Source organism: Liolophura sinensis, chromosome 1 (genome assembly GCF_032854445.1).
Source record: "Liolophura sinensis isolate JHLJ2023 chromosome 1, CUHK_Ljap_v2, whole genome shotgun sequence".
Classification (NCBI taxonomy): Eukaryota; Metazoa; Mollusca; class Polyplacophora; order Chitonida; family Chitonidae; genus Liolophura; species Liolophura sinensis.
In genome coordinates, this window is record NC_088295.1 from 13,795,958 (window position 1) to 13,816,366 (window position 20,409).

The 20,409-nt window shown below is 37.5% G+C and overlaps 1 protein-coding gene across 1 annotated transcript; it reads left to right on the forward strand.

Moving 5' to 3' along the window:
- Positions 1-844: 844 nt before the first annotated feature.
- LOC135469481 (FAD-dependent oxidoreductase domain-containing protein 2-like) lies at positions 845-18,636 on the forward strand. The gene is made up of 10 exons (XM_064748053.1): positions 845-1,319; positions 8,956-9,208; positions 9,448-9,766; positions 10,840-10,970; positions 11,790-11,910; positions 12,596-12,817; positions 13,032-13,198; positions 15,300-15,465; positions 15,851-16,089; positions 16,668-18,636. Exons 2-10 carry the CDS (start codon positions 9,013-9,015, stop codon positions 16,970-16,972), a joined length of 1,866 nt encoding a protein of 621 aa, XP_064604123.1. The 5' UTR covers positions 845-1,319; positions 8,956-9,012; the 3' UTR covers positions 16,973-18,636.
- The last annotated feature ends 1,773 nt before the right edge of the window (positions 18,637-20,409 follow it).

Sequence of the window (20,409 nt, forward strand, 5' to 3'; positions counted from 1 at the left end):
GAAAAATCAAGCAAAGCTATATACAGTTTACTATAATTCACATAAACAGTATATACTGTTATGGCTTTGGGAAAGGAAAAGTGGTGATATTGAACGAGGTCCAGAACACAGGACAGAGAGATGGCCAAGAGGACAATGAGAATTAGTTGTGAAGAGATACAGAAAGTTATTGTCATATATCTTTGGAGTTCAACGCTGTACCAAAGCATACGGACATCTGCAACTGTTTTACAGAGACTGGGAAGACATCATCTTTATTTAATCAAGTAAATCATCTACCTTGATTTACTAGGCCACATTTACTCTTCAAAGCCCTGAACTTTCCTTCATAAATATGCATGACTCATGGTCCAATTAAATTCTATCTCGGTTAATATCACTGACGAGTTCAACACAACGTGGGATGTGACTTTCGTGAGAAGTGGGCGATGAATAAATTTATTTCACACCAGATGTAGAAATGTTTGAGCCACAAATAACACCCTGCACATCGACGTGTTAAGGGTTATCGGCTTGACAGTCATTGTGAGGCACGATAGAAATTAGTGGCGAAACAACAACAACATACGCTACATTAATCAACTGTTCGGCCTCTTTCGCTATACCTAGTATTTCCTGATAGCAAGCTGACTTTCCGCTGCCCGTTCGTTTCAATAAAAGCACATCGATCGCCGTTCATAGAACCGCTTATTGCTGTTGTACAATGAGTCAAGGAATAAGTCCGATCCGAACGTGCATGTACTTGCTTCAAATCAAGGAAATAAACACTTATATGTGGGTCAATCATTTACGATCAATGATTGGCTGAAAATGCCCTGGGGGAAAGTACGCGGGCCGTGATGCCATTGGCTGTCCATAGAGAAGTTTCTTAAGACTTTTATGTGTACAGTAAAGCAAGGGTGATCACAATGCCTATAGCAAGTATCATATTTGCTGACAAGAAGACGGGTAGATGTGCCCGTGTCTCATTTCTGCAGCAACAGCGCGGTATGATTAGTTGATCAGAAGAACGTCTGCCACCTGTTTCATACCATTGGTCAGAGAGGCGAAAACGTCGTATGAAAATGCACGGTGTTTGCAGCATTTACGAATGAGAAAGATTATCTCTGGCAGGAGATCGGACTGACAGCCCTCGCCCCACATGGGCGGTCTTGTTTACGTAGTAAACGCATGCGCAACAGTAAGCAGTGCAGTTCCGGGTTTATTATCAGCTGTATTCATGCTTACTAAAAACATCAAATCTCCCGATGAACCGATAGTTAAGGTGTTAAATCAACATATGGTTAAGAATCACTCAAATGAGATGTTCACATAATCAGGTAAGTATTACAAAGAGCGTACTTATGATGTCGTCAGACAAATTACGTAACGACTAGATATAAGCATGGCTCAGATTCTGGCCGCTCCACCACAGACATTCAATATGGTTATCCAGTAAAGATACACTTATTATTTTTGATGGTTTATCTGGAGTTAACGCGGATAAATTTTTTTGTTGTATATTTGATTCCATGGGTTAATGTTGGATAGGTTTAAGACTGATCATACTGTAAAATTATACTAGATTTCCTTTGTTGCTGGTACAAATTTCCCGAACTGTAATGTCTGGTCAATTTATTTATCTATTTGACTGGAGTTTTACGGCATATAGCCGATTTATTGACAATAAATACATATTTACAAAACAGTTGGGCATGTCTTCTGTATACATATGCAGAACAAACTTTTGTTTTATTAATAGGTTACAAGTAAACATTTTTTTGACAAAAATGTAGGGACAATGTATCTTGTAGAGAATTAAATCAATGGTGTTTGGGACTAGCCAGTCATCTACCATTAGATCATAAGGAAATAACCAGTAGCCTGCCTTATACCTTGTTACTGCATCACAGCCAACACATCATTCATCACCCCCTCCCTCTGCACCAGAACCAATTAATGATTATTTTATTTTGTGCTAGAAATTGTCACAAAAGGTGAGACTGTCAGAAAAGATATCTGGAATAATGATAGAATTGTTTTGCCGCCGGCAGCAGTTTTTAGAAAATATTTATGGTGACAGGGAAACAAGAAGTCAAACATGCAGCATTGGCCTTATGCAAGCTCACGCATCCAGGATGTGTAACAGGCTCTTCACATTTACTGTATATGCATCAGGCTTCACTGGTATTCCTAGAAAGCTAGGCTACAGGTATCTGTTAAAAGTGTCTACGTTCTTTCGGTGAATGGTGTACATGTACATGTAGAGAATTAAATGAAGCCTGAATATTAGCCTACTGGTACAACTATGACACCACACATAAATAATGTTTCTGATGCGTGACCATGTTTAGGATTCAAGCTTATATTCTGTGTTAGTTACAAGCTTGATTTGGTGCTACTGTATTTAGGCCTGCGTGCTATACACTGTACTGGTACTTTAAGGAAAATGAATACTTAATCACAAGAGTAATTTGAGTAAAACTGAACAAATTGAGTATTTTGATTAGGTCATTTCCTTTCTCATCCAGTTTTTTTTTCTGAAGCAGTGGTATCCCAGTACTTGTTGAAAGATCATGTGTAATATTTACTCAGGACTTACGATAGGCCCTTGAGGCACACAGTTTAAGCTGCGTTAACTCCAGTTGTTTGACAAGGACTTACATGTCTTTTTTTTCTTTTTCCTAAGGTAGAACTTTAAATGTATTAAATGTAATTACTAATTAAAGAGGCTTTAGGTCTAAAAGAGATTTTTGGGAAAAAAATTGATCACTGCGAATGAAGACAAATTTTTGCTGTTACCCTAATTCCTCAACTTTTTTTTGTATATGAAAGAGGAACTTTCAATGCAATTTATGCAACTTTTTGAGGTTAATTTTGGAGACAAAACTATATTGGCTTCAGAAAAAGTGTAACTTTATGAGTCTACATAGAGTAATGCCTTCAAAATATGCTTGAATAAACACCTTGCATACATGCAAAAAGGTTGAATTACAGTATTTTAGAATAGCCCACATATTTTCCTTTCTGTTACTGTTACTGTTCAAAATGCATAATAAAGTTTCAAAATCTATAAAGAAGGCCACGTTACAATTTGTTCAAACTTTAGAATAATTTTATCTCTATTAATAGTTCAGGTTCAAGTCTGATATTTGCTGAAATGCAGTAATTTGAGCTACTCTTGATAAACTCTTAAGGATATCACCTGAAGCTTGTTAATTTAATAATACAGTGAGAAAAGACAATGATGTGTGCAACAACCTGACATACATCTAAGTACATGTATATTTAATAACCTTTCGCTGCAAATGTACCGGGACCTGATAGCACAGTTGGTAAAGCGTCCGCTACGGGAGCAAATCCTGGGTCCAATCACCCCAGGAAGTTGTAATTTCAGCATTAAAGGGATAGTGCAACGACTGGTTGACCAGTATCAGTATAATGACTCGGGCAGGACGGCTTTCTTGCCTTTGGTAACGTGTCTCAGTGAAGCAGCACAAGGTAAAAGAGTGGTGGAATCCGTCCTGCAACAAGGAGGCACATTACATACACTTGAAGGATTCCTTTGTTGTCGTATGACTGAAAAATTGTTAAGTACGACGTCAAACCCCAAGCGCTCACTCACTCACTCAATGCAAATTTAACTTGACTGAAAATTTTTTTAAGCTATGGTCCTAGTTTACTCGAATTTTCTGATTATAGTCAACACATAAGTTTCAAGGAGTTGATTCAATTCAGCAGACTTGAAGCATATCAATAAGTACCTTCATGAAAAATTTTATGTAAAATCATACTGAAGACATTTTATTGCCTGGTGGAGTTAGAATCAACACCAGACATCTAGTGGGAATATTGCTAAGTCATTTAATTTGACACATATTAATTTCCTTAAGATATAATTGCATGGTAACAAGTATAAAGGCACTTAGAGAGTGTTAAGCCTGATATAAAGAAGCTGAATTTTTTAAAGAAATTTTAAGAAAAAGAAAACTCTGTCGGTAATCTTAGAGATTCTAGTATATGTGCCTGTTAGTGTTTACTGTTAGTGTCTCCGCGAATATATAACTGATGTATCGACTGGTTCATGATCCAGTTAAAGGATTAGTGTCCAGATTTAGCCACTGGCTCTAATTATGAAGATTATAACCTGTTTAAACAGTGTATTACCGAGAGGGCTTCTGAGAAACTTATTAATGACTTTGAATCCACCAAAAACAATAGCCAATCTTCAGCCGACCGTCTGGTATTGCTCAGTGGGTGACGCCATAGATGGCCAACCCAGGCCTTTGCTGGCCTAAATAACCTGGGCAGTTGTGTATCAGAACGATTTCTTTGGCCAAACTTAATTCAGATTCCTAGTTTTTGGACGCTGAATTTGATCTTTGCCTGGGCATTTTCACTGGTAAGCTATACCTTTATCCTGTGTTACACTGTACATTTCGTGTGTTTATCTTAAGATTGAATATTTTATTCACTATTCTTTCCCACTGTCCACTTCACAATAAATATCATTCTATTCCCTGAAGGATTCTAAATACATACCTTTATGTGATGACAACTACTGACATGTTATTTTCAGCATTCCAAATAGCCTATTCATATAGGGACCCATAGAGTCTCGTACAATAGAAATACATGTTGGATGTGGACGTTGGCATTAGTATTTTATCTATCAGTTTTCAGTTCAGTTAATAGTACTTTATAACTGTTGTGTGCAGGTGCCATTGTGGAAATTCATCTATATTCCTCAAGTAGCTTTCAGCTATAAAAAGGCAAGAGCAAATAAGGCTGTTTTTGGTTCTGTCTTATGCTATAAATCCGTGCCTTCCAGGCGGTCAAATTGTTTGGAAACTTGCAAAAACTAACTCAAGGGTTCTTTGACCAGCTGTTTTTACCAGAGTATGCAGAACAGCAAACCATTTTGTGGAGAAATGGGACATGCTTGTTAATTGTCACTCTTATAGCTTTTTAACACTGAACTAATTGGCGTAGCTGTCTCAGCTCATAAAGGTTGGACTGTTATGACCTAACTCACTGGAGATGGCCAATGTTGACAGAAAAAATGCATAAAACCAGCCCCATCAATGGTGATTTTAAGTGCCATGTTACTCACATTAATGTGCCTTTATACAATATTTATTTTTACACTCAGTTTAACAATATATACAGGGGTAGCTAATTATGAATAAATAATAAATCTGGACACTAATCCTTGAAGGTTTCAAAGCTTTGTAACAGGTTCATTGCCTATTACAGAGGCTGTTTACTGAAGGCATCTTCAACACATGATGAGTCCCAATGGACTGGCGATATCAGTGTTTCTGCATAATCATAATCACCTCAAGTTAAGTCAACTTTACCTTGCCTGTGTCACACAGCAAGATGTTGTCACGCTATGTAACATGATATAGGTCATGCTATACAAGTATGTGAAAGCCTGTATCTAAAAACTTTGCTTGTTCAAGTACACTAAATCAGTGATATTGCCAAACAATGAACAATAAATGTAATATTTCACAATGAATGCAGAAGGTAAAAATGATAGGTGAACATTTCTGATACATGTAGCTGGGACCATATTTCCTGTAGACCATAAGTAGGAAGCTAATTAAACTGAAAAATTTCTTTTCCTCTGTTTTATAAGGAAACATTTGTGAACATATTCACGCAAATGCAAAACTTTAGTGAGTATACAAAGTTCATGTACTTGTCCTTAGCAGAGGGTGGCAGTAGTGCTGAGCTTGCCTTTGGGGGAAACAATAAAAAACAGAGTGGGTCAATAGAGCAGATCACATACAAGGAAGTGTGTATTATAAATAGGCGGGTTTGGTAGGGGTGAATTAACTCACAGGCGTGCGTACAGGATGTTTGAGACGTGTCAGTTGAGACTCATACCCTGATGCAGTGTCTACGTTTTAGAGGTTTTTCTCAGTCCTACAAGTGAGTTGTTTCTTGAGTTTGATGATACACAGGTATATCCTTGGTTTCTGGACACACGGTTGACACCATGGACAGCTTACAGTGACTAGTATTTATTTGAGTTGATCTGCAGAGCTGTTGTAAGTAACTATTACGATACGGTGTAGGACATGTCTGTCACATATGGTCATTGTTTTGTTTTTTTAACCTGTTATGTTTGTATTGATTGATTCTGTGAATTTGGCTGTCATTTTCAGGACTAGCTTAAATTATCCCTACATGTATGTACATGTAGTTCTAACTTGTTGACTGAATGCATGATTGCTGATAATTATGTGTATTGTCCATTAAAACGCAGGATGATCTGCTCTAATTGCTGCTGTATTTGCCGCACAGACTTGTATGTTAGGCCTACATCTGTTATAATGGTCCCAGAGTACATATAGGACGTATACTGACAGTTGAGAGCGCTGTGTATGTATAATTTGCTCTACGTAGTAGTGTCCACAGTCTTGTTCAATTTAATAAGACGTAAACTCATGGTGTTTTATTTCTCCATTTACATCATATGGTTTTGACAGGAATGATATATGTACACAGTCATATTTGCTGAACTTATTAATTTTCTCCAGATTTCAATCAATCCCAAAACCTGAAAGTGATGAAATGTTTATGTATGCACATGTAGTTATGATCAGACAGGACATGCATTCAAAGTCTCACTCAACAAGTGACTTTTGAGTATCATAAACTATACTGACATGCAGTCAGACAGCCAGGCAAAGTCAAGTGCTGTATTAAAAGCCTTCATATCTGACATATGGAGAAAAACATGGAAGACATACATGTGCTCGTAAAGGTCATTAAATAACAGTGTGCAGAAAATTTAATATACATAAGAACTGTAAGTTCTGAAATGTGATGCAGTAATATTAATATATCTCTCTTTTGTCAGGCACTACAGGTGATTTTTCTTTCTTTAATTGCTAAGACAGCTTGAAAAAAGACTTAGATCCTATGCATGTTAGAAATTGTGTGTATGTGTGACGGTGTTAACTTTTTATGGTGTGTAAATTTGTTTCTGGCTGTGATATCGTAAAGCACTATGATCAGACAGTGATACATATTATATACACATGACACCTGTTGCAGGTGCTTGCATTCAAACCAAAAGTTGATTATGTTTTGATTTCTAGTGTGTGGGTGTGGCAGATCCTCAGCATCTGCCTCCAGTTCCTCTGGTGTGGTAGGACATAGGTGGAGCTATTCAGGGGTTAGTACCCAGCTCCAGATATTGACATACAGGGAGGTCTTGTACAGGTCTACGTGAGGCGGGCACAAGGAATTGAGGGCATAGAAAGTTCATGAAGTTGGTCAGTTTGAATTTGTCTATGGCTTTGGGTGACAGTGTTCTCAGGGGTCGAGTGTATTTTCACACCAAGCCAAAACATACTTAACATACTTTGTTCTCCTTTGAAGTTAGTGATTAATTTAAGAGTTCCTGTTTGGCCTTAGATTGTCCATTCTTTCAAGTCTTTTGTACTCATGATCAGGTAAGTTTGATGTGTAAAATTGTACGAAATAGAGAAAATTTGAGGGACATACATGTAAGTAGCATGGCGCTTTGTACATATGAACTTTGTAATGTACATGGAGTAGCTTAATTTCCTTTGTTAGCAGTCTTTATTGACAGTTGAAGATAGTACATGTCCTTATGTTTCAATTTCCAGTGAAAAGCTTCACAAAGTAGATTTCCCAGGCAACTCCAACAAAGGTGGAGCTCCCCAAAATGTTTAATGCGGGCAATCTAATAATTAAATATGAAAATATATTTAAACACTGTTATACAACGTAGTGTTGGAAGATCCCTGCGAAGGTATTCTAAATAACACTCATACGGTAAAGACGTACATTTCTGTGATGTCATGACATCACAATACATTTTACAGGGAATGGAATAAAATTAACAGTGTCGTGAGATGTTGTTCTGTTGTAACCTCTATCCATTCAGTTTTATCAGCAAAAGCAACATCAGTTTTTATGATAGACTCATCCGTTCAGTTTGCTTCATCAGACTGCACATGCACCAAAGGAAGTAAAACACAAGATTTGTAGTTTGATCGTCTTCTCTATACTTTATACGAAAAAGGTCGAGGGTTATAGAATATTAGTTTGTGCTGTAACATCGTTCTGTCTTTATTATGACGTTATAGTGATGAGCTGGGAAACGAATGTTTGATGTCATTATAATGGCGTCTAGGTCATACTGCCAGACGTTTGACAGGCCCACATTGTATGGCATATTGCCAGTGATAAATTGATTGACAGTTATAAACGTAACTGAATATGGTAGACGTACATGTACGAGTTGGTGTAGTGTCTGTATTTTGGTGTGAATTATGCTGCTATAAGGTAATATACAAAGAGCTTTGACAGAAGAGAATTTACTATGGCCACTAATAAAAGTTGATAGGCTAACAATGTACAATACTAAGCCTGTATATTACCATGTAAAACCTCTTGTACATGTATATTACCTGATGATGACAACATAATTCACACCAAAATATGTCCCTCTTTACACCATGTATACCATATTCGGACTTCGGTTTATATTGGGTTATATCATATTGATCTGTGGGAAGTTGGCATAAATATATTGTACAATACATAATACACAAACAAGATCAAGACATGGTCACATGCTCAAAGTGCTTTCTAAGTCACTAAGTCACTCCAAGAAACGCACAATTTATGCAATAGATATAGCTAAATTGTCAAAATTTTGTACTGGTTAAAAAACAAAAAAGCAATACGTCATGAAGTTGAATTAACACAACCATATGTCATTGTCAGTGCTTCCGTTTACCATACCTCAGCTGCTATACACATGTACATGCACATGACTTGCGCACGGGACAGTCTGGGTAGTTCATGACAACATGTGGGATAATGCACAAAACATCTATCAGCACACCCAGTGCTTTTAGTTTCATATTTCACTTCTATAATGTATAACTGATGAAATTATTGATTGGCTTGCCTTTGTTGTTTCAGAGTTGTTTGTCCTGTCACATAAAAGAGGCTGTTTGGGGCTGAGTTCTTCACTTCACCATGTTGCCTGCAATTGCTCAAGTTCTAGTGCTGGGGATAACCTCCCTCCTCTCCAGGGTACAAGCTGAGCCCCACCCTGGAGGAGAATACCACAAGTACTGCATCATTGGGGCAGGGCCAGGCGGATTACAGTTGGCATACTTTTTAGAGAGGGCTAATCGTGACTATATCATATTCGAGAAGTCCAACACTTCAGGTAAAGAAAGGTACCACTGGACCTTTCAGTGAACTGAACTTGTAACAAATTTTTTTTAATATGGCCTGTCCAGACAATAATATTTTTGTGGGCATCATTTTTACATATACATGAGGCCAAGTTTTATTATCTTTTGTGCTTTAATTGGAAACTACTTGTGAGAAGTAATATATGGTCAGAAAGTTTGTCCCTAAGTTTTCACAAACTGCGATTTATGATGAGATGAATTTTAATTTCAGGAAATTTTTATGTAACTTACCCAAGGCATCGCACCCTTATCAGTATCAATAAGCGTAATACAGGAAAAACCAACAAAGAATTTAATTTGCGCCATGACTGGAACTCGCTGATCAGTGATGATGAGAGCCTGCTACTGAGGCACTACACCAAAAGCATGTGGCCACATGCAGACCTGTATGTGAAGTACCTGAATGATTACCAGCGCAAGCTAGGCCTTAAAGTTCAGTTTAACACAGAAATATCCAACATTGAGCCACCTGCTGAGGAAGGCGGTAACTTCACCATGGCTGACCAGAGGGGACAACAGTACTCCTGCAGGTGAGGCTGATGTTGGATGTTTTCAACTTGTACACATTATTACTTACCTCCTACTGCTTGTTTGGACTAAGTCATATTCAAAATGTTTTAATTACATTGATGTTTTAATGTTATTGACATCAAGACAGAGAACAGGTTATGAACATAATCCTGCAATTTCTTATTGTGTACTCAGTGATATGTTAATGCCAAGCTCGTCTTATCTTAAATGACTGGTAGATTATGGTGGCTTTAGATGTTGTATGTAAGGTATTAGCTGAACAGTTTGCTCTTTATGTGCATGTACTTATGACAAAGAAAGTGACAAATGTATTTGGGCTGTCTCTAAGCAGGCCATAAATAAGTATGAAGGTTTTAGGTTCAAATCCTAGGTTGGCCACAGGTACGGAACTGGAAGGGGCATGCCAAGGAAAAAAATTTCAACACAAAAAGAACAATTTAATAAATAGTTACAATTAAAGAGAAAAAAACATTCTTTTTTTTTTGAAGATGCAGAAAAAAATTTTTTTTTTACTTGTGATTTTTATGCAGATTTCTTCTCTTCACTGTTATTGTTACTATATTTAAACCTGCCTGAATGACCAATAGACAGACCGATTAGTGTAGCTTGGCTGCCAAATGTCTACTTTTTATTGGTCGAATATTGCAGACTTAATCAGCCAATCAAAAACTGGCTGTTATGTTTTAAGGCTTTCTGTATGGCAGTTGTGCAGTGTCATTCATTCTCAACAAAGAAACTTCAGTGAGGGATAAATCCAGCTTGAGCTAATCAATTTCAGTATACCATATTGTAAACCCAGGGTAAATACAAGCATGCAGCGTACAATATATCTGTTATATGCGTCATTTTGTCTGGTGCATTTCCTCAGGGAACGACCGTTGCAGAAAGATCTATTTACATCTGTTGTAACAATAACTCTTTCAGAACATAATTGTTTTTTTTTTAGCCTTCAAACAAGAACTTGTATATATCCTATAAAATATGAAAAAAAAATAATTTGTTGACAATAATCTTTTGATATATTGGTTATTAATTGTACATATTTTATCCTTGGTGCCTCCCATTTTGTCAGGATTTTGACTGTGGCCACTGGCATCTGGAAGCCCAACTTACCGATGTTTAAAGGCATAGAGCTGACGGAGGGTTATGAGGATATTTCCACCAATCCAGAGGATTATGAGGGACAAACGGTGCTCATTTTAGGTGACTAACACAATCCACCTCAGTGATACCAGAATTTTAGAAACAAAACTTTGCTTGCCTTGTTCAAATCACCTAAATAATGCACAGCAGACGAAAGTTGTCCACTGTTTGAAAATGAGGGGTCACTTGCAGCCTGGGATTCTTAATTAGTGGACTACTCCAATGTGCCTTGAACATTGCCAGATTCATTTTATTTCTGTTGTATCACAAAATTAGGAAGTAATGGAACCTTTTCATTTCAAAATTGAAAAGTAAAGAGCAGAATGGAAAACAGCTTGTAAGGTGTCTGAGGTCGTGCTGTTATTAACAGCTGTGATATACATCCCATTACTGCTTGCTGTTTGATGCCTCGTTTTCATACATGAACACAGGAAATGTACCGAATCATAAATCATTAAACCACAACAGAATGACCAGTATGTAAAATATCTTTCAATTATTTATTTTCTTGTTGAGTGTTTATCTTTCGATGCTGTCAAGTCTTTAAGATTTTGAAGAAAGCAACACAACCCATTTGCCTTCTATCATGAACAAAATAGCATTGTTAAACTGTATCAGACAGTGTGAAACCCAAATTTGGAACACACTATTTACATGTAGTCTCAGACATCACACAGCAAAAGTAGGATTGACATGCGTACCTAAAACTGGAGACTTTCCAGCTGTCATTGTTATGATGACGTAAACTGAAAAACGTACGAAGACGCTTAATGTACGTAGAGTATATTTCCCAGAATGCAAGTGGAATCTTGAATTTGACGGAAATACAAAGTGATTCCTCTTGTGTGCATATGTAACGAGCCAAAATTAAAATTTCAGGTAGAGGCAATGCAGCATTCGAAACCGCTGACTCCATATATGGTCACACAAACTTGGTGCACATGGTAGCCCGCTCCCGAGTAAGGCTATCCTGGGCTACCCACTATGTGGGCGATCTGAGGTAAGAAATTACGACTCTGTATAAAGCTTATGTCAGTTGCCTACAGCATCAGCTACAGGTGTACAGAAGAAAACAAGGTTGAATCTATGCAATACCCTTAATGATTTTATTTTATGAACAGCATTTCATTTTAGTCAGGTGACATCATGCAAGTCTCCTCAGTGTTAAATATCATTCTGAACTTGTGTCAAAAGCCTGTTTATGGTTATATTTTAATATTGTGTTATGGATGTATGTAGAGAAGTTGCAAAGTGTTTGTTTAGTTAATAACACATGAAAATCACTGACTACATGTAGCTACTTTTGCTTTATCTCCTACTTGTGTGCTGATGTATGAGGGGAGGGGGGAAGAAGTTTTGCTGTAATGTGTGCACTTTTGATTGTTCAGTGATTATAATACTATTGTGAGATATGTGTATGTATATAATTAACTATCCTCTGTAGTTGAAGTATACTTTCTGAATGGGAGAATCGAGGACAAGCTACACAGACAGTCCAAATAACAGTAGAACACATCATTTTCTTCTGTGACGTTGCTGAAGATATATATATATTTTATGATCACACATACAGCGATAATTGTGATGTAATAAAGGAAAGAAGAAATGAGTTTGCAGCTTTGGCAAATCCTGATACAGGTGGAAATGAGTTTCATGAGGTCCCCAGTCTTGTGTTTTTCTTTTAGAGCGGTTAACAATGCAGTTCTGGACACCTATCAGCTAAAGTCCCTGGATGCAGTGCTAGAGGCCCCCATTGAGGAGGTTCAGGTGATAAAGAGAAATGGCAAACTCTATCTGGTTACCACGGACGATGAGGAATCCGCCATTGATAACTTTGCCATGCGTGAGCCATATGACCGCATCATTCGATGCTTGGGATTTAATTTTGACTCCAGTATTTTCAAGAAGTAAGCATTTTGGGGAATGCATGGAAGATAGTGTATATGGTTTGCTTGTCAAAACATTTGTTTTTTCAGTAATCTTGTGTTAATGAAACTGATACATACATGTTTTTATATATTATTGGGTCAGTTGCATTTGTGATCGAATAAATGTGAGCATTGCTAAATATACAGGCAAATGTGGATTTCATTATTTAATTGGAGAATCTCTTCCATTTAGCTCCAGCGCTCTGCGAATGGGAGTTGGCAGAAAGAAGAAGTATCCTATGATAAAATACAACTATGAATCCTCCACAATCCCCAATCTGTTCTTTGCTGGAACAAACACTCATTCCCTTGACTTCCGAAAATCAGCTGGGGGTTTTATTCATGGTTTTAGATACACAGGTAAGTATACTTGTTATAAACTGATATCTATGGTCTGATTTTCTGACATTTTGGCCAGAGTAAATATAAAGTTTGTGACATATTTGAACAGAGCAAATTTATTGCTTACATCATTTCTAGTGAGTTTTAGCTGCAGAGTATATATCATAAGGTGTAGGTGTATCATAACCTGTATGCAGGGTTAGGATGATTCAGATATTGATTCTGGTATTATGTAACTTCTAATCATGGCGCTTTTGATAGAGCCTGTTACCAGGTCACCCTTAATGGTAATGTTTTGAAAAACTTTACAGTGAGCCAAACCTGCACGAGCACACTAAATGAATATTGCATCACAGTGTGATGTTCCTGAAACAAAAGTATGAAACATAGCAGCTACACTGTATCATCCTCTTTATGCCAACAACTTGTATCCTGTTTAAGGTGCTTCCATCTATCCTGTTTAAGCTGGTTCCATGTATCCCATGTAAGCTTATACCATGTATCCAGTTTAAGCTGATAGCATGTATCCTGATTAAGCTGATACCATGTATCCTGTTTAAGCTGATACCATGTATCCTCATTAAGGTGATACCATGTATCCAGTTTAAGCTGATACCATGTATCCTGATTAAGGTGATACCATGTATCCAGTTTAAGCTGATACCATGTATCCTGATTAAGCTGATACCATGTATCCAGTTTAAGCTGATACCATGTATCCTGTTTAAGCTGATTCCATGCATCCAGTTTAAGCTGATACCATGTATCCTGATTAAGCTGATACCATGCATCCAGTTTAAGCTGATAACATGTATTCTGTTTAAGCTGATACCATGTATCCTGTTTAAGCTTGTACCATGTATCCTGTTTAAGCTGACCCCATGTATCCAGTTTAAGCTGGTACCATGTATCCTGATTAAGCTTATACCATGTATCCATTTTAAGCTGATCCCATATATCCAGTTTAAGCTGATCCCATGCATCCTGGTTAAGCTGATACCATGTATCCTGATTAAGCTGATACCATGTATCCAGTTTAAGCTGATACCATGTATCCTGATTAAGCGGATACCATGCATCCAGTTTAAGCTGATAACATGTATTCTGTTTAAGCTGATACCATGTATCCTGTTTAAGCTGATCCCATGCATCCTGGTTAAGCTGATACCATGCATCCTGATTAAGCTGATACCATGTATCCAGTTTAAGCTGATACCATGTATCCTGATTAAGCTGATACCATGCATCCAGTTTAAGCTGATAACATGTATTCTGTTTAAGCTGATACCATGTATGCTGTTTAAGCCAATCCCATGTATCCAGTTTAAGCTGACACCATGTATCCTGGTTAAGCTGATACCATGTATCCAGTTTAAGCTGATACCATGTATCCAGTTTAAGCTGATCCCATATATCCAGTTTAAGCTGATCCCATGCATCCTGGTTAAGCTGATACCATGTATCCAATTTAAGCTGATACCATGCATTCAGTTTAAGCTGAAACCATGTATTCTGTTTAAGCTGATACCATGTATCCAGTTTAAGCTGATACCATGTATCCCGTTTAAGCTGATACCATGTATCCTGATTAAGCTGATACCATGTATCCAGTTTAAGCTGATACCATGTATCCTGATTAAGCTGATACCATGTATTCTGTTTAAGCTGATACCATGTATTCTAATTAAGCTTATACCATGTATCCAGTTTAAGCTGATACCATGCATCCTGATTAAGCTGATACCATGTATCCAGTTTAAGCTGATACCATGTATCGTGATTAAGTTGATACCATGCATCCTGATGAAGCTGATACCATGTATCCAGTTTAAGCTGATACCATGTATTCTGATTAAGCTGATACCATGCATCCTGATTAAGCTGATACCATGTATCCAGTTTAAGCTGATACCATGTATTCTGATTAAGCTGATACCATGCATCCTGATTAAGCTGATACCATGTATCCAGTTTAAGCTGATACCATGTATCCAGTTTAAGCTGATACCATGCATCCTGATGAGGCTGATACCATGTATCCTGTTTAAGCTGATACCATGTATCCTGATTAAGCTGATACCATGCATCCTGTTTAAGCTGATACCCGATATGTTTTCAGTGCGTGCTACTCACCGATACATGGAGTGGAAGTATCACGGAGTACAGTGGCCCTCTGTCCAGCTTCCTATCACTGAACTTCTCTCTTGTGTCCTGAAGAGAATCAACGAGGCATCAGGGCCATATCAAATGTTTGGAATTTTGGGAGATATATTTCTACTAACAGAGTATGTTTGGAATCCATATATTTAAAGACTATTTAGAAGTGTTATTTCTTTGTATGATGTACAGTTATCATAGACGAAGAAGCCGCATGTTTCTTGAATGCATGAATATTGCATATAGCATAATGGAACAACAATGAAATAAGTAAATACTAATCTATGTGCATGTAGTTTGCCTGCAGAATTATGTAAATAATTCATGGGAAATGTCTACACTAGATTTCCTTTTATAAATGTTGTGTTTGTTAATAAAAATCATGATGAATATTTGCAGTGATTTAACTGTAAGCCTCTTGATAAGTGATTTTGCTGTTGATTATCTGACAACTTTCTAGGATGTGTCTAATGGAATTGACTTTTGTCAAGGTCTCATGTAATTGTGTTCCAGCAATGGCCGAACATTTGAACACATAGAGGAATTTCCCATCAATATGCTTCACGAGTTTTCCAACATAACTGGCAAACCTACCAGCCCTATGATTGTCTTGGTGCTTGAATACGGGGCCAACTTTTCAGGCCCAGGAAAGGACATCTTCCGTTTAAACCGAGCCACTGGGGAACCAGCGTATGCATTCCAGTCCAACTTCCTTCACCCAGTGTTTTACTACTATTCTCAACTACCAACAGGTAATAATGCAGTTGTAATTTTCTGGTATGGTTGCATATTACAAAGCTATGTGCTTCATCTTTATTCAGGTGTGTAAATCCTGTTGTAATAAACTTACAAGCCAGTCCAGGACTCTCCAGATATGTTCTTCTTAACCCTGTGTAATATTAAAGTTACATATTTCACTTCTGCACTTCGTTTACCCTGGGCATTAGCTGAGTTATCATTGTTCTCCAGTCCTTTTGTATATACTGGTAAGAGATGATGGACCCACTATATTGTACCTAAATATTTGTCCATTTATATGTATAGTGTGCCTAAAAGAAACATAGGCTGAAGTGTACATTTTCAAAGTTGAGAAGGGAGGCGTGAAAGTGGGGTGGGTAGTCTCAGTCTCAAATTAGGCCTAGCAAAAATGGCTGCTCTGTAGAAAAAGTGGTGAAGAGGGAGCCCCAAATTGTGTCTACCCAAAGCAGTTACACATAGATAAATGTAGAAATGTTCTTGCCAGCAATGTATATTTCTCTTTAGTTGTTAAAGGATAAGGCTAATATTAGTGGTTTATTAACTGATTAACTGACTGTGTTTGCGCTTGTAGAGCTAGACATGCAGACCAAGAGTAAGTTTGAGATCTTGCCCCGCCCTGACCGCATACATCACATTGTGGAAGATTTCCTCACCACCTGGGATGCTCCTGTCAGTCACATTCTTCCACTACGTAGGTTCCTGGAGTACACTGTAGGCATGGACCTGCGCAGCTTCTTTGCCGACGCCTGTTTCCAGATGACCATGATGTACGCCACAGTTCCAGCCTATTGCCAAGTCCATTATTTACACCTAGGGCAAGGCCTCTTCCCTACTGTAGACCTGGCAGAAGCAGCCAGCACAGTGGCACCATTCTGATCAAAACCACCACATTCTTGTACTACTGCGTGAAGTATTGTTTCTTGGTACAGGAAATTTTTAAGTGCTTAATAGCAAATATCTTTGCCATAGTATAAACAGGAAAGTTTTACAAAACATCTTAAAATAGCTTACAAAATGTTTTAAAGTTTGTTTACAAAATGTTTTAAAGTTTGTTTACAAAATGTTTTAAAATTTGTTTACGAAATTTATTTAATATTAGGCTGACAAATTTTGCATATACATGTATGTATTCAGTCATGCTTCTTGGTGCATGTGCATGTAGGGTACTGATAGTGAAACCAGTTTTGTCTCTAACAAGGGACCACAGGTATATAATGGAACACAGTTTTGTTTTGTCTCTGATAGCATCATCACAATTTTTTTTTTTAAAGTTGTACATTAATTAGCTGAATGATGCTCTCACCATTTGTCTCAAATTAATGAGTTTATAATTAGCATTTACAACTGATGTCCTAGATAGTGAATATTTTGTTGTCCAGAAATGAGTTGATTGTTTATAATCACATTTATATATGCATATCTTTTATGTATATTCTGATACATGTAGCTAATTTTTAACCCAATTGTCTTTTTACAATGCCATTGACATTTAAATTTGCCTTACGTTATAATGGAGCTACCTCCATATGGCACACTGACAGCTGGTCTGAGAATGGACATATTACTGTCCTCACAGAGATCTTTTTACCGTCTGTACATAAATGTTTTACACATTTTGTGTGACAGATTAAAATGGAATAAATTATTTTATGGAAACGTGTCATTTTTTGGTTCAAATAATAGTTGTATGGGTGCATATATTTCAACAGGATCACATGTTACGTGCTTATTCTGTTTGGTTGATCTTGGAGATGATTGATTCATGTTGGGCCGACTTTGTACTACCTGATACATGTATGCATCATGTATGAGGTGTATGATTTGGCTGTTACATACATGTATGCATTGTGTATGAGGCATATGATTTGGCTGTTACATACATGTATGCATTGTGTATGAGGCATATGGTTTGGCTGTTACACACATGTATGCATTGTGTATGAGGTGTATGATTTGGCTGTTCCATACATGTATGCATTGTGTATGAGGCGTATGATTTGGCTGTTACATACATGTATGCATTGTGTATGAGGCGTATGATTTGGCTGTTCCATACATGTATGCATTGTGTATGAGGCATATGGTTTGGCTGTTACCCACATGTATGCATTGTGTATGAGGTGTATGATTTGGCTGTTACATACATGTATGCATTGTGTATGAGGCGTATGATTTGGCTGTTACATACATGTATGCACTGTGTATGAGGCGTATGGTTTGGCTGTTACCCACATGTATGCATTGTGTATGAGGTGTATGGTTTGGCTGTTACACACCTGTATGCATTGTGTATGAGGTGTATGATTTGGCTGTTACACACATGTATGCATTGTGTATGAGGTGTATGGTTTGGCTGTTACATACATGTATGCATTGTGTGGCGTATGGTTTTGCTGTTACACACATGTATGCATTGTGTATGAGGTGTATGATTTGGCTGTCACATACATGTATGCATTGTGTATAAGGTGTATGGTTTGGTTGTTACATACATGTAACATGTAGACAACTGAATTACAATTCACTGGTACATCCACAAAAACTTATATATGTTTAATATATATATATATATATATATATATATATACATACACATTTTTTTATATTTTTGTGATTGTGTTAATCATGTGGATAAACTATTAGAGTTTTAGTCAGTGTTAAAGAAACCGTATATGATGTCATAGCTGGACATCTGTTTGACAGCAAACTAAATTTACTGTAGATTGCTACATTGAATATACTGGTATAGCTTACTAGGCATAGTATGCGTGAAGTAGTTACATGTTCTTGATTATATATTGTTCAGTTAAGATATTCTGTAGCATATGCTGTGGACATATGTCTCTTATTTGTGCAGTGGACATGCCTCCTGTATGTGCAGTGGACATTTGTCTCCTGTATGTGCAGTGGACGTGTCTCCTATATGTATTGTGGACATGTCTTCTGTATGTGTTGTGGATGGCTTCTGTAAGTGCTGTGGACAGCTGTCTTCTGTATGCACTGTGGACATGTCTTCTTTATGTGTTGTGGACATTTGTCTTCTTTATGTACGTTGGACATTTCTATCATGTGGACATGTCTTCTGTATGTGTTGTGGACATCTGCCTTCAGTATGCACTGTGGACATGTCTTCTGTATGCACTGTGGACATGCCCTATGTATGCACTGTGGACATGTCTTCTGTATGTGTTGTGGACATCTGTCTTCTGTATGCACTGTGGACATGTCTTCTGTATGCACTGTGGACATGTCTTCTGTATGTGTTGTGGACATCTGTTCTGTGTGCACTGTAGACATGTCTCCTGTGCGTACCATTGACACCTGTCGCCTGTATGTACTGTGGACATCTGTCTTCTGTATGTACTGTGAACATTAGCCTCCAGTGTGTAGTGGGCACACGTCCTGTATGTACTGTGGACATCTGTCTCGTGTAAGTACTGTTGACATCATTATCATGTGTGTGTTATGGACATCTGTTCCCTGTTTACTATGGACATCTGTATCATGTGTGTGTTATGGACATCTGTTCCCTGTTTACTGTGGACATCTGTATCATGTGTGTGTTATGGACATCTGTTCCCTGTTTACTGTGGACATCTGTATCATGTGTGTGTTATGGACATCTGTTCCCTGTTTACTGTGGACATCTGTATCATGTATGTGTTAAGGACATCTGTTCTCTGTTTACTATGGACATCTGTATCATGTTTGTGTTGTGGACATCTGTCCCTGTATGTACTGTGGACATCTGTATTATGTTTGTGTTGTGGACATCTGTTCTCTGTTTACTGTGGCATCTGTATTATGTTTGTGTTGTGGACATCTGTTCTCTGTTTACTGTGGACATCTGTATCATGTATGTGTTGTGGACATCTGTTCCTCTGTTTACTGTGGACATCTGTATCATGTATGTGTTAAGGACATCTGTTCTCTGTTTACTATGGACATCTGTATTATGTTTGTGTTGTGGACATCTGTTCCCTGTTTACTATGGACATCTGTGTCATGTTTGTGTTGTGGGACATCTGTCCCTGTATGCACTGTGGACATCTGTCCCCTGTATGTACTGTGGACATCTGTATCATGTATGTGTTGTGTATAATGTCTTGTATTGCAATATTCTCTAGGCGTATCTTGTAATATTGAGAACATCTGTTCATGTACAAGTTACCAACATGTCTTGCATATTGTTAGTATGTACCTTACTGTAATGTCATCATGCCCCCTGTGTATATTTTGTTAACTTTACACTTTCCTTACACTTTGTATGTGAATGTATGACTGCTGAACTGTCAAAGCAAACTCTTATCTGA